Below are 13,178 nucleotides of genomic sequence, written 5' to 3' on the forward strand. Positions count from 1 at the left end.
GACAAAGTATTAAAAAAAAACATATTTTCACGTTTTCGGTTTTGAATGAGTTAACAGTGGACAAAAATTGAGTTCTTGTGGTCGGTACACACTTTATATTTTTATAGTTGGCAGTTTCTCTATCTTTATTGACCATTCCTTGGCTGCTTCTATCCTTGTTCACAGCCTTGTCACCTCCTGTCTCGTCTATTCTAACTCTCTCCTCTTCGGTCACCCACACAAGTCCCTCCATAAGCTTCAACTTGTCCAAAGCTCCATTGCACGTGCCATAAAAAGAACCCCATCCGTCCATCATATCACCCACATTCTCAAGCAACTTCACTGGCAAATTCTGAATTCAACTTAAGTTACTCCCATATATCTTCATAGCCATTAATAATAATCTTGCACATCGATACCCGTCTGACCTCCAAATCACCACTCCAGGCCGTGCCCTCAGATCCTCCTCTTCCATCCACCTGACTGTTCCGCCTGCCCGTCTCAGCACCATGGGGAGCAGGGCCTTCATTGATGTACAGTGTCTGTGAGGGTCTCGAGAGGCGCTTCCAAATAGAATGTATTATTTCTGGATGGGCGAATACCGATACAAGGTATTGGTGTCAATACCAGCCTTATTTTAAGATACTGGTACTCATGACAGCTCCTGATACCTGTGTTGGACGGCAACTTGTGGCTGTTTTACGATCTGGAGGTAGAAATTAGAATATTAGATAATTATTAATTTTATGCAATTGAAAGGAAAACTACCATCCATCCATCCATCCATCCATTTCCTGAACCGCTTGCTCCTCACAAGGGTCGCAGGGGGTGCTGGAGCCTATCTCAACTGGCTTTGGGCAGTAGGCGGGGGACACCCTGGACTGGTGCCAGCCAATCGCAGGGCACACAGAGACAAACAACCATCCACACTCAAAAGCACACCTAGGGACAATTCGGAGCACCCAATTAACCTGCCATGCATGTCTTTGGAATGTGGGAGGAGACCGGAGTGCCCAGAGAAGGCCCACGCGGGCACGGGGAGAACACGCAAACTCCACCCAGGAAGGCCGGAGCCTGGACTCGAACCTGAGTCCTCAGAACTGGGAGGCGGAAGTGCTAACCACTCTCCATCATGCTGCCCTGGAAAAATACCATATATGGATATATGGGTCTTTCTTTACAATTATCTGTTTTTAATTTTTTTTTAAATTTTTTTATTTATTTATTTTTTTTTTGGGGGGGGGGGGGGGGGGGGGATTTATGTATTCAAAATACTAGTGGTATCAATACTTGGTATCGGTATCTGTGACTACCCAGAGTTGAGTACTCGTACTGATATCGATCTGGAAAGAAGTGGTATCGAACAACCCTATTATTATTATTATTATTATTATTATTATTATTATTAGGGATGTAATGATAGCCAAACATCACGATATTACAGTCTTCCCTCGCTATAACGCGGTTCACTTTTCGTGGTCTCGCTGTATCGCGGATTTTTTTTTAAGTGCAATTTTGCATATTTTTTTACAGTAATATACCCATTTTATAAAATGTATGAAGGTTTGAACATTGTCAATGTTTGAACAAGAGAGAAATGTGAGAACATGTAAATGCCTCAATGAGAAAAGTGGAAAAATTGTGCGGTCGGGGATTTTAGAGCCTTAAAACATTTATAAGAGTTGTAAAACATAAAGCTAACTACTTCGCGGATTTCATTTATTGCGGGTATTTTTGGAACCTAACCCCAGCGGAAAACGAGGGAACACTGTATCACAATATGAAGGTCACGATACGGCAGCAACAGCAATGCATAAAAACAACCTATAATTTCTAATAACACTTCATCTTGAGGCACTTACTTGCTAATGCAAGCACACATTGAGTTCCTCCACATATTGACTCGGTTCACAAGCATATTACATTCCCCTTCATCTGACTATTAGCGTGGATTTTCAACATAGAAGGGCCAAAACATGCCTTGTGAAAATTAAACTGCATTAAAAAACTAGCGACCAGAAGGTGCTATCTGCACAAATGGAAATCAACCTGACTTTTTTTTTAACAGATGTGCTGCTTTTAATTTTGTGACATGACGACGACGCTATATTGTGGCAGTTTTAATATCGCTATATCACAATATTGCTGTTATTATTATTATTATTATTATTATTATTATTATTATTATTATTATTATTATTATTATTATTATTATTATTATTATTATTATCGTTATTATTAGTATTAGTATTATACTTAAGTTATTTGAGTTACTGTAAACTTAAAGTAATTAGTTTCCTCAGATTGTTTGAGCTGAACTAACAGGTTTTACAGTAAGAATGCAAAATGTCATAAAAAAAAAGAAGCACTTTCATTATTTTTTTACATCAAAAAATGATCATAGCCTTTGCTGTGACTAAAATAAAAGTCAGTCAGCTGTGGTTTGTTGTTTCACTTCTCTCTTCCAAGTGCCTCCACCCTTCTCGAGCTCACCCATGCACAGTCATTGCATTGTAATGGGCAGTGTAGTGACTCATGCTTCTAAGCTTAGTGTGCATCTTAGCAAGAAAAGCTTACTTTTGTCAGGACCTTCATGAGCATGTCACCATCACTGTGCGCATTACACAATCTCCATTTCATGTTACATTAAACTGGCAAGGGCATTATATTGAAAGGAACACTGCAAGCATCGTCAAACGCCCAACTGGCCTTGTTTAAATGTGAATTTACATGCAAGCCAACCCACCAAAGTTAGAGCTTTAAAAGAGAGATATTGTGTATTTATGACATTTTTCTGCCAAAATACTTCGAAGGATGAAAAATTACAGCAACCATAATCCACTTATATATTATATAAATTTGTACACCACAAATCTAACCACTTCAAGTCCGGTCAAATTTCTTTATAGCCTAAAAAAAGAGTCTTAAAGCCCACAGTTGCCAAATATTGACATCAAAATGATTTCATCCTTAAGTGAAAATCTCCAAATTGAGCACAGTTCGTCCTTCTCCCTCCTCAGTGTCATGTGACTTGCTCGTGTGAATAGGGAGCAGATGTGTTAACGTCCTACATATAGATGGCCTAGACTAAAAGATTGTCAACACCTTGGAAGTGAGCTGCAGAACAGAAGCCAAGATCATTCTGCGGTTTAACAGGACAGGTTTTGCTCAGAACAGGCCTCGCCACGGTTGGCCCAAAAAGTTGCTCAGCGTCACACATCCAGAAGTTTTTGGAAAGAGATGTATGAGTGCTGCCAGCATTTCTGCAGAGGTTGAAGGGGTGGTCCGCCTGGCAATCCTCAGACCACACGCTGCATCCAATTGGTCTGCCAGGCTGTCATCTAAGGAGGATGCCTCTTCTCAAGCCGATGCACAAGAAAGCCCACAAACAGTTTGCTGAAGACAAGCAAACTAAGAACATGGATTACTGGAATTTTGCCCCACGGTCTGACGAGACCACGATAAACTCATTTGGTTCAGATGGAGTCAAGCGAGTGGGTGGCAACCAGGTGAGGAGTACAAAGACAAGTGCGTATTGCCTGCAGTCAAGCATGGTGGTGCGAGTGTGATGGTCTGGGGCTGCATGAGTGCGACAGTTCTTTGAAGGAACCACAAATCTGAACAGGTACTGTGACATACTCAAACAAGCATAATCCCCTCCCTCCAGAAACTGAGCTGCAGGGCAGTATTCCAACATGTTAATGACCACTGCATTGCTGGCTGACGGCAAAGGTGACGGACTGGCCAAGCATGTCTCCAGACCTAAACCCTATTGAATATCTCCTCAAATGGAAGATGGAGGAGCGTAAGATCATGAATAACCGCCACCTCCATGATGTCATCATGGAGGATACTGGTGAATGCCATTGCAAAGAGTTAAGGAGAGTTAAGCTAGTATTGGAAAATAATGGTGGCTACATCAATATTGACACTTTTGGAATTTTGGGATGTAGGGATGTAACGATATCCAAACATCACGATACAATATTATCACGATATGAAGGTCACGATACGATAATTATCACGATATCGTGGGGGGGTTGGCGATATTTAAAAAAAAAAATACGATATTGTAAAAAAAAAAAAAAAAAAAAAAAAGAGCTCATACTAAAAAAAAACACAATATTGTGCTTTGTACATAACAGCAATGCATTTAAACCACCTACAATCTCTAATAACAATACTGAGGCACTTACTTGCTAGCACACATTGATCTTTATACAAACAAATTAGTCTTCATCTGACAATTAGTATAGATTTTAAACATAGAAGGCCAAAACATGCCTAATGAAAATTAAATTGCACTAATAAACTAGCCACTAGAGGGTGCTAGAACTGCACAAATGGAAATCAATCTGACTTTTATTAACAGATGAGTTCCTTTTAAATATTGTGAACATGATGACGACGATATTGTGGCAGTTTTAAAATTACAATATCACGATATTACCCTTATCGTTACATCCCTAACATTTACACTGCTATATTAGCTGTACACTGTGTCATTTCTTCAGTGTTGTCCAGGAATAGATAAATGTGTGACAGAATGATTGTTTGATTGTCACATCAGTTCCCACTGTGCTTTGAAACCCATTCAAAATAAAATACCGCCTATCGAAATACATGTAATATGTGAATTGAGGCTTTGCAATAAAAACAAAACAGCAGTCACATTGCAGCAGCTGTGATAAAAGCCCAAATATGACAAAGGCATTGTTAAGACAACCCTTCATGGAAGTAGAATGTATCGTTCTCTGTAAACCTGGTTAGTCCAGTTACAAAGGGGTGGTGTGTTTCTCTCTGCGATGGCTTTTTTTCTCGATGTGTTTCTCGTCCGGTTTCGACTGCCAAAAGGCTTGCATGTCCCTCTCTCCAACATACTTTTAAACTGAGGTGTGCGCGCGTGTGCGTGCGTGCGTGTGTTGCAAGGGGACAGGGGGCATAAGGAGAGGCAGTGCCGATGTGACCCAACCGGTTCCCCTGGTTGCCATCAAGCTTCTTAGGCATTTAACTGGCAGCTCCTTCCCATCCTTGTGACAAAGCAATAGTGACACGTTGAAGAGGAGACGTCTCTCGCTGGGCTTTCCTTGGGTGGAGGCGTCCCTGCAGGAAGCAGTATACAGTGAGTGCACAGACTATCTTCCCTATCTTAACAAAAAAAAAAAAGTTACTTTATATTTTATTTAAGATGTAATCGATGCAGACGAAATAATTCTGACTTTTGCAATATGGACACATGCTAATTTAAATGATTTAACAGGGATGGTTCCATTTGGTTTGGTTTGATTAAGTGATATTATGATTACGATTCGATATGCTGCGGCTCAGTTTCCTGTTGTTGTTACCTTATATTTATGCCAGTACTGTAAATGTGGCATTTCTTTCCAAGATCTAACTTTCTAATAAAAGACAATTTGATATTCTCGATATATTTTAATGTGGAGTGATTCAATTCGGTTTTAAATGAATTTCTGATTCAATTCATTTTTTTTACACCCCTTGTATGTATCTATGCAAGAACAGAAATATTTTTATGATTGAGATGTTACTTAAGGTGTAATAATTTCTACTGTATACATTCTATGCTCTCGACAGTTCATGTTCGGCATAGTCATAGTCATGTGAAAAAACATCTTTTGTTGGTTTTGTAGCATTCACCAACATATTATTTTGGTATTTGTTTACCTACTGCACACGAGTCCCTTCTGGTGGGCGGACGTGTCGCAATGTACCTTGTTGAGTTTACATGCGCGAGATGTTCGGGTGTGGTTGACAGACAGACTGTTATGTGACGGAATGCGCATGTCGATCAGTGCGGCATGTGGGGGAATGCAAACCGACTGGTCCACATGCAGAGGCCTGGGATTCTTGAGGTGCGGTGTTGGTGAGGGTGTTGTTGTTCCTCGTTCTCGCAGAATGTCTCAGGTTAGGAACACTGAGCACATGCAAGCAAAATGTTGATTAGATTAAAGTGAACCCTCAGATTTATTCCTGTATTTCAGACGTTGACTGTTGGGGCTCTTATATCCGGAACTGCTAATGGTTACTTTCAAATGGAAAATCTTATTTGTTGTAAAATTAAACCCTCACACAGTAATTTTTTTTTGTCATATACTGTTGTGCATTGGTATATCATTGAAGAAAACTTTTTTTTCCCCTGTTTTTAGAAATACATGTGCAGAGCAGCTTTCATGATATGTCGAAATAAACACACCTAAGATATAATGGTAAGTAAGAAAAAAAAAGCAGATCATGAAGGTTGTTTTGCTTGAGTCTGAGAATTCACAGTGTAAACCAATTTGTAACCAAGAGCGTAGACGGCATGAGCAGCTTTTATGAAAACGTGGTTTTGGATAGCGCTGGGAAAGAGGCCATCATTCGAGGAATCCCAGATGGCACAGTTAGTGGATCCAGAGGCATGCAGGCAGGTAAGACAGTCAGTATGACCAAGTAAATATCTGTGCTTGAAGCATTTGAGACTAGCTTCACGAGTTTCCAATTTTTTTTCAGCGGATGACCTTGTAGCGGCCACAATACACCTTGATCATCTCAGCCCAAACGAGGTGCAGAACATCCTGAATGTGCTGCAGCCATACGATAACAACATGAAGGTGGTGACAAAGAAGGAGCTCAGCGCCAGTGCCAGCCTCAACTCGTTGGGATTAGACCAATCAGAGGTAAATATTTAGTGTTCAAGACAATCAGGAAGGCTGCTTAAAATTAAACGAAAGCCAAAACAATCACAATTCAATTATTGTAAAATAGGTCAACAAGAAAATGTCATTTTAACTTTGTATTTAATAGTGTATATTTAAAATTGTATTGTAATCAGTGCCAGTAGGTGACCGATCCAGTTATACAATATCATCCTGTAATGTTAATAATAATATTGTCAACAATGGGATCATAGTTCTATTGGTATAAAGCGTGGGGCATTTTTGTACTAAGTCCACTTTAGTACTTCATTATTTACGTATGTGACAACTTCTACCAATAATTGTACTCTGCTAAATTATGTATCCAACAAAATGTTTTGTCTCCTGCTTTTTTTTTTCTCGACAAAAACACAAGGACCATTCACAACAACTCGCAGAATTTGAGGCTGTGCTTTGTTCATTTCTGTGGGCACAACATCGTAAGAATATGTCCTCATGCAGCACAAGAAATTATTTTTGATTTTAAAAAAATAATACATATTTATAGCATATAATGTTTTTTTTTAATTGACTCTTTTATTGACTTGGCCTAATATAATTCTGATTTTAGGTTAGTGGCAGGTCGCCTCTACAATGCACATAAACTTAGGTTACTACAACACTGCTTTGTTGTAAACTGAGTACCTCCTGGAAGGCTACTAGGACATGTTTTTAGTCACACAGCACATCAAAATCACGATTACATGTACAATATAAAAAAAAATGCATATGGCAGTATTTTGTTATGACAACAGTGCCATAGGTTTTCTTAATTTAACTGAGAATGTTTTGACCATTCATTAGTGTTAGAGCCTACAAAAAGCTCTCTTGAAATGGAGCGTAATCAAAATGACAAATTATAATTTTCTGTCAATAAAAAACTAAGATATGAGAAATGTCTAGTTGGTGGTCGAGGGAAGCTCTGTGCTACTAACACAGAAGCAGCTGGCTAGCAACAGCTTCGGCTAACTACAAGTAGACCTAAACAATAAATGCTGAATTAGTCTCTCCTAAGTCTGTAAACATGGTGGTAAATGGTGTTTTTTTTTTTTTTTTTTTTTTTTTTTAGTGACCGAATCTTTTGAAATATTTATGACAAGTATCACACTCACGAAGGGAAGAAGCCATGCTAAATGCTAAGCTAAACCAAGTTTAAGACGGCTAGCAGGTTTAATGCTGCACTATATCACCAATATCTGGCTGGAACTGCTTTAAAGCAGAGTACCGATACATCCAACTTTGAACAGCAAAATTGCAGGAAAATGAATAAGTGTATGAACTCTGGAGTAAAAATCACACTCGCAAAAACTTAACCGGAAACTTCTGTTTTGGTGAAAGTCAGCCAGAGGAGTGGCCCGAAAAAAACTTAAATACATGTTAATATGGAATGAAATATTTGTAATATACCATATGAAATAATGTTATTTGCTTGTTTAGAGTTCTTAGTTTTGACTTTGACTTTTGAGGTCTGCACAATAAATGGTCTCAAAAATACATTACAGCAGAGCATTTTTTTGTTGTTGTTGTTGTTGTTTTTTCTTTTATTAAATTTAACTTTGCTTCTATAAAATACAGTTTGATTAATATTTGAAATAAAAACTTCCATCCATCCATTTTCTTAACTGCTTACACCTCACAAGGGTCGCGGGGGTGCTGGAGCCTATCCCAACTTGCTTCGGGCAGTATGCGGGGTACACCCTGAACTGGTTGCCAGCCAATTGCAGAAATAAAAACTTTTGATTAAAAAAAAAAAAAAAAAAAAAAAAAAAGGTTAATTCATTATATTGTCACATTTAATAAAAGCTTTGCTTTAGTTCCCTGGGATTAACATGCATAATAATAATAATAATAATAATAATAATAATAATAATAATAATAATAATAATAATAATAATAATAATAATAATAATAATGATAATAATTTTCTCTACAAAGTTAGAAAGTTTCTCTGCAAATGAACTCACTGATTCGCAAAACTGCTCCGCAAAAAGGCAAAAATAAATAAATAAATAAATAAATAAATAAATAAATAAATAAATAAATACATTAAATTCCGCGCATTGTGCGCATGAAAGTGGCATGATGTTTTCAATGGTTTTGCAAGCTTTTGAAAATAGTGTTAACCTTTTTCCTTTTTTAAATCAACAGACACTCAGTGGTGACTTCATAAAGAAGAGAGATCTGGACATATCAGCTGAGAAACATTTTTTTTCCTCTGATAGCCTGACAGCAAAGTTACACACAGATAGGAGTGAATTCAATGGTTCACTGGTCAATGACCTTCCTAATGTCAACCTCACAAAACGGTCAGCTGATTCTTGTGCAGAGTTTACGTTACCCTCCCTTGGAAAGGTTGATGCAGATCTTGATGGCACCTACACAACACCCAATGTTAGTTTGGCAGCGCCCCAGCTCAAAAATCCCAGTGTTTCACTTGATATTGACAAACCACAAGTAAAGTCAGGTGACCTCAGTTACAAAGCCCCACACTTTACGATGCCTAAATTTGATGCAACAGTGATAGATGGTGACCTAACGGTTCCCTCTGTTAATGGGGAAACAAAGGGCCTTGACCTGTCTTCACCAAAAGTAGACATTCATGGAACAAAAATGGATGTGAATGGACCAAAAGTGGACTTAAATGGTGCTGATGCTAAAGTTGATCTATCATCTGATCATTTCCAAAGGTTGAAGGGACCCCATTTGAAGCTGAAAAAGCCCAAACTTCCGGTTGCAAAAACCGATCTGGACTTAGATGCATGCCTGAGCACACCAGAGGTTGAATTATCTGGCCCCAAAGTGGAGGGTGGATTACATACACCAGATATTGACGTGAACTTGCCAAATGCTGACCTTAGAGGCCCTAATTTAGACATTCAAGAGCCACATTTTGTCTGGCCTCATCAGAAATGGAAGAAACACAAACTAAAAGGCCCAAAAGCAGACTTGGATCTCGATACACCGGATTTAGATCTGTCAAGTCCAAAGTTTGAGAATGGCATTAATGCTCAGGTGGCTCTCCCAAAAGCTGACTTAAAAAGTCACAGTTTAGAAGTTGAGAGCCCAAATCTTGACGTTGATCCTCCATCTGCCAAAAAGAGCTGGCACCTGAATTTGAAGAAACCCAAATTACCTGACCTTAAAGCAGACACAGATATTGATCTCTCTGTTCCAAGCAGTGATGTTCATATTAATGGACCAAATGTTGACCTGAATTCACCCAATGCAGATGTTGATTTACCAGATCTGGACATTGAGGCTCCATCAGTTAAAAGCAAGTTCCCAGCATTAAAAAAGCCAAAGTTTTGGCTTGCTGGACCCAAGGTGAAAAGCCCAAGTGTTGATCTCGATACTGAAGTTAAATCCCCTAAAGTTAGAGTTTCTCCTACACGGGCATCACTTCAGGGCCCCGATCTGAATTTGCCCAATGCGGATGCATCTGGAAAGATGAAATGGCACACCCTGAAAAAGCCAAAATGGTCTCTCTCGGCTCCAAAGGTTCGCGGTCCAGATGTTGATGCAAAAGTTTCAACACCTGACCTGAGTGTCGCAGCTCCAAAGATTGATGGTCAGCTAAATGCAGACATCGATGCTGATGCTCCATCTGGAAAATTCAAATGGCTCAAGAAGTTTGGTACACTGAAAATTCACAAATATGATATTGATGGTGACATCAAGGTGCCAGATGTGGATCCTGATTTAAAGGCAGATGTTGATCTTTCACCAAAAATTGAAACACCAGACATCAATTTGAGCACACCTGATGCTAATATCAAAGGCCCTAATTTAGATCTCAACACCCCTGATAGTAAACTGAAGTTATCAAAACTTAAAGTCTCCAAACATGGAACTGGAAATCTCAAATTACCTAAACTGAACTGGCCAAAGGCCGAAAAGCCTAATCTGAATATTGATGCTAATGCTGATGTGAAGGGTCCACATCTTGATCTGTCACCAGATTTGAGGCTTTCAAGTCCCAAGATTGATGGTGGTTTTGCTGCTCCAGATGTAAATCTGCCTAAAGCAGATTTAAATTTTGATCTACCCGATCTCCCCAATGCTCACATAGGATCACCACAGTTGAATCTTTCTCGCCCTCAAATTAAAAGCTCAGGTGCAGACATTAATCTGCCCAATGCTCATGCAGTCACTAAATTGCCAAATGTTGACCTGGAAGCACCTGATGCCAGGCTCAATAGTCCAGATGTGGGTATCAAAATGCCCACTGGAGAGCTTAAAGGCATGGATGCACAGTTAAAAACACCAATTCTAGGGTTAGATTCCCAGCGGGGGGACTTTACATTGCCTCATTATAAGATTCCAAATCTGGATCTTTCAAGCCCTGGAGTCGAAGTTCCCAGTATTCATCCTTCAGTTCAGGCTGGACTGGACACACCTCAGCTCAACATAGGTACACCTAAAGCAGGTGCAAATATATCTGTTCCTTCAGCAGATTTAAGTGGACCAAAGATTAAAAGTAACATAAACGGACCACAAGTAGATGTGGAAGCTCCAAAGGTAGACACTGGTCTCGAAAAGCCCAAATTGCCACATTTCAAAGTTCCAAAACTAAGTTTCTCGGGTTCAAAAACTAAAACTCTCAGTCCAAAACTGTCACTTGATGGCAAACTCTCACCTCCCACAGTCTCTTCCCCCGAAATAAGCACCAACAGTCCTGAAATCAGAGCTGAAGATTCTGAAATCAAAAGTAAATTTAAATGGCCCTTTAAACGGCTATTTAAATCCCACTCACTTGACATTGAGGATCATGAAAACAAACCTGAAGCAGCTGCTCCCAAATTCAGAGTACACACCTTGCCCAAATACTGCATCGACACTAAATCAGAAAGGGAAGATATCTTTCACCTGTCAAAATTTGACAGTGAGGCAAAGGATTATGTCGTCAGCAAAGGAATCCGTTTGCCAGTAGTAAATGCACCATCAAGAAATGGAGAACGGATAGACATCATGGAGAGGTTGAAAATGGCAATGGAAAAAGCGCCATCAACTAACACCTCGCCAACAGAGGAGAAAACGCTCAGCCTGCAGATGCCTTCGACGAGTCTTAATGCCTCTGGAGAAGCAGAAGACGCCACTTTAGCTCGAGGAGGGACTTTTAAAGTGGAAAAGTCGGAGTTCCCACTGGGCTTCATAGAGCCTGCAAGTTCACCAGAAGAATCAGATGAAAGTAACAAATTATCATTAGGCCTCTCCAAAATGCTCGTACTTGATGCCTAGAATTCAGACACTTATTGCTAGCTGGTCTCATTAAGCTGAAATGAAGAGAGCTGTTTCTCTGAACTATGTGCATATTCCTGTTATTTATATATATATATATATAGTATATAAATATATATGTATGGATTTTTATCTTTTTTGAGATTGATCTGCAAATGTGCTCGTTGACAACTGTTCCATGTTCAGACATCATTTTCCTTTTAATGAAGTACCTGTGAATGAATGTGATTAAAATCTTGTAAAAACACCAGTATATTAAAATATATCCACTAATGATGAAATCTTTTTTGTATCAAAACTAAACATGATGAAGGAGGATGCAAGAGTAGTGAAATGGAATTTGTATGGACTTGGATTTTGGACTGCAGGGTTGAAAGTCCCAAATTCCCAATCTTATAATGATACGTCATTCAAAAATAATACAATGTTTGTAGTAAAGTATTTATTTACATATATACTGAGAAGGCAGGTTACACACACTCACACGCACACATGCACCCCCTTCCAATATCTTCCAATAGATCAACACAAAAGCAGTCACCAATTCAACTGCCTTATTCTGCATGTTCCAAAATGTCTTCGCCCAATGTTGCAATTACAAATTTGAGGAACTGCAAGTGATTCAATTTATTGCTAAATGTGAAGATGAGTATCATAAAACCTCCAAGGATGAACTCAGACTCATTTAAGAATTGAACATAGAGTATAAGCAGCAGAGTTAATCCAGTGGACCGTTTCACAAAGCAGGTTTAGTCAGAACTCTGAGTCTATTAACCCTGAAGTGTGGGAAACTGCATTTTCAGAAAGGGGCGTAACTGAAACCAAAGAAAGCGAGGCAACTCTAGCCTGTTTCATGCAATTTAAGCTCTCGGTCAGTTACTGTCGTAACAAGAGTCAATGACCCTAACGTGTTCGGTAGCAGGTTTATCACAATGAACCTCGAGTTTCTCTCTGTCTCCGCTTCCTTTCAGCCACACACAATATTTGATTTCCTCATTCATTCAGTCAGCTGGCGAGTTTTGGCAGAACATAGTTCAGCCGTCTGTTATTAAAAAAACAAAAAACAAAAATACAGTCAATAGGCCTATATTAAAAGTCCACTTTTTTCACGAACATGGCATGTCCTTTTTACAAATGATCCAGTTGATGAAAGTGCACTCTAAAAAGAGAATTGTTGAACCAAATTAAGATTACAAATTGAATTGTTGACCAGGGCACGGTTGTTCAATTCTCGGTTATTTTAACCACTGTTTAATAACCCCTAAC

General features: G+C 39.1%; 1 protein-coding gene across 1 annotated transcript; it reads left to right on the plus strand.

Moving 5' to 3' along the window:
- The first annotated feature begins 5,001 nt into the window (after nt 1–5,001).
- Nucleotides 5,002–12,185, plus strand: LOC144001467 (uncharacterized). Its single transcript, XM_077495805.1, has 5 exons — nt 5,002–5,101; nt 6,147–6,206; nt 6,290–6,407; nt 6,490–6,656; nt 8,823–12,185. The coding sequence occupies exons 2-5, from the start codon at nt 6,204–6,206 to the stop codon at nt 11,910–11,912; spliced, it is 3,378 nt and encodes a 1,125-aa protein (XP_077351931.1). The 5' UTR covers nt 5,002–5,101; nt 6,147–6,203; the 3' UTR covers nt 11,913–12,185.
- Nucleotides 12,186–13,178: the final 993 nt, after the last annotated feature.

The sequence above is a fragment of the Festucalex cinctus genome, chromosome 14 (assembly GCF_051991245.1).
Source record: "Festucalex cinctus isolate MCC-2025b chromosome 14, RoL_Fcin_1.0, whole genome shotgun sequence".
Lineage (NCBI taxonomy): Eukaryota > Metazoa > Chordata > Actinopteri > Syngnathiformes > Syngnathidae > Festucalex > Festucalex cinctus.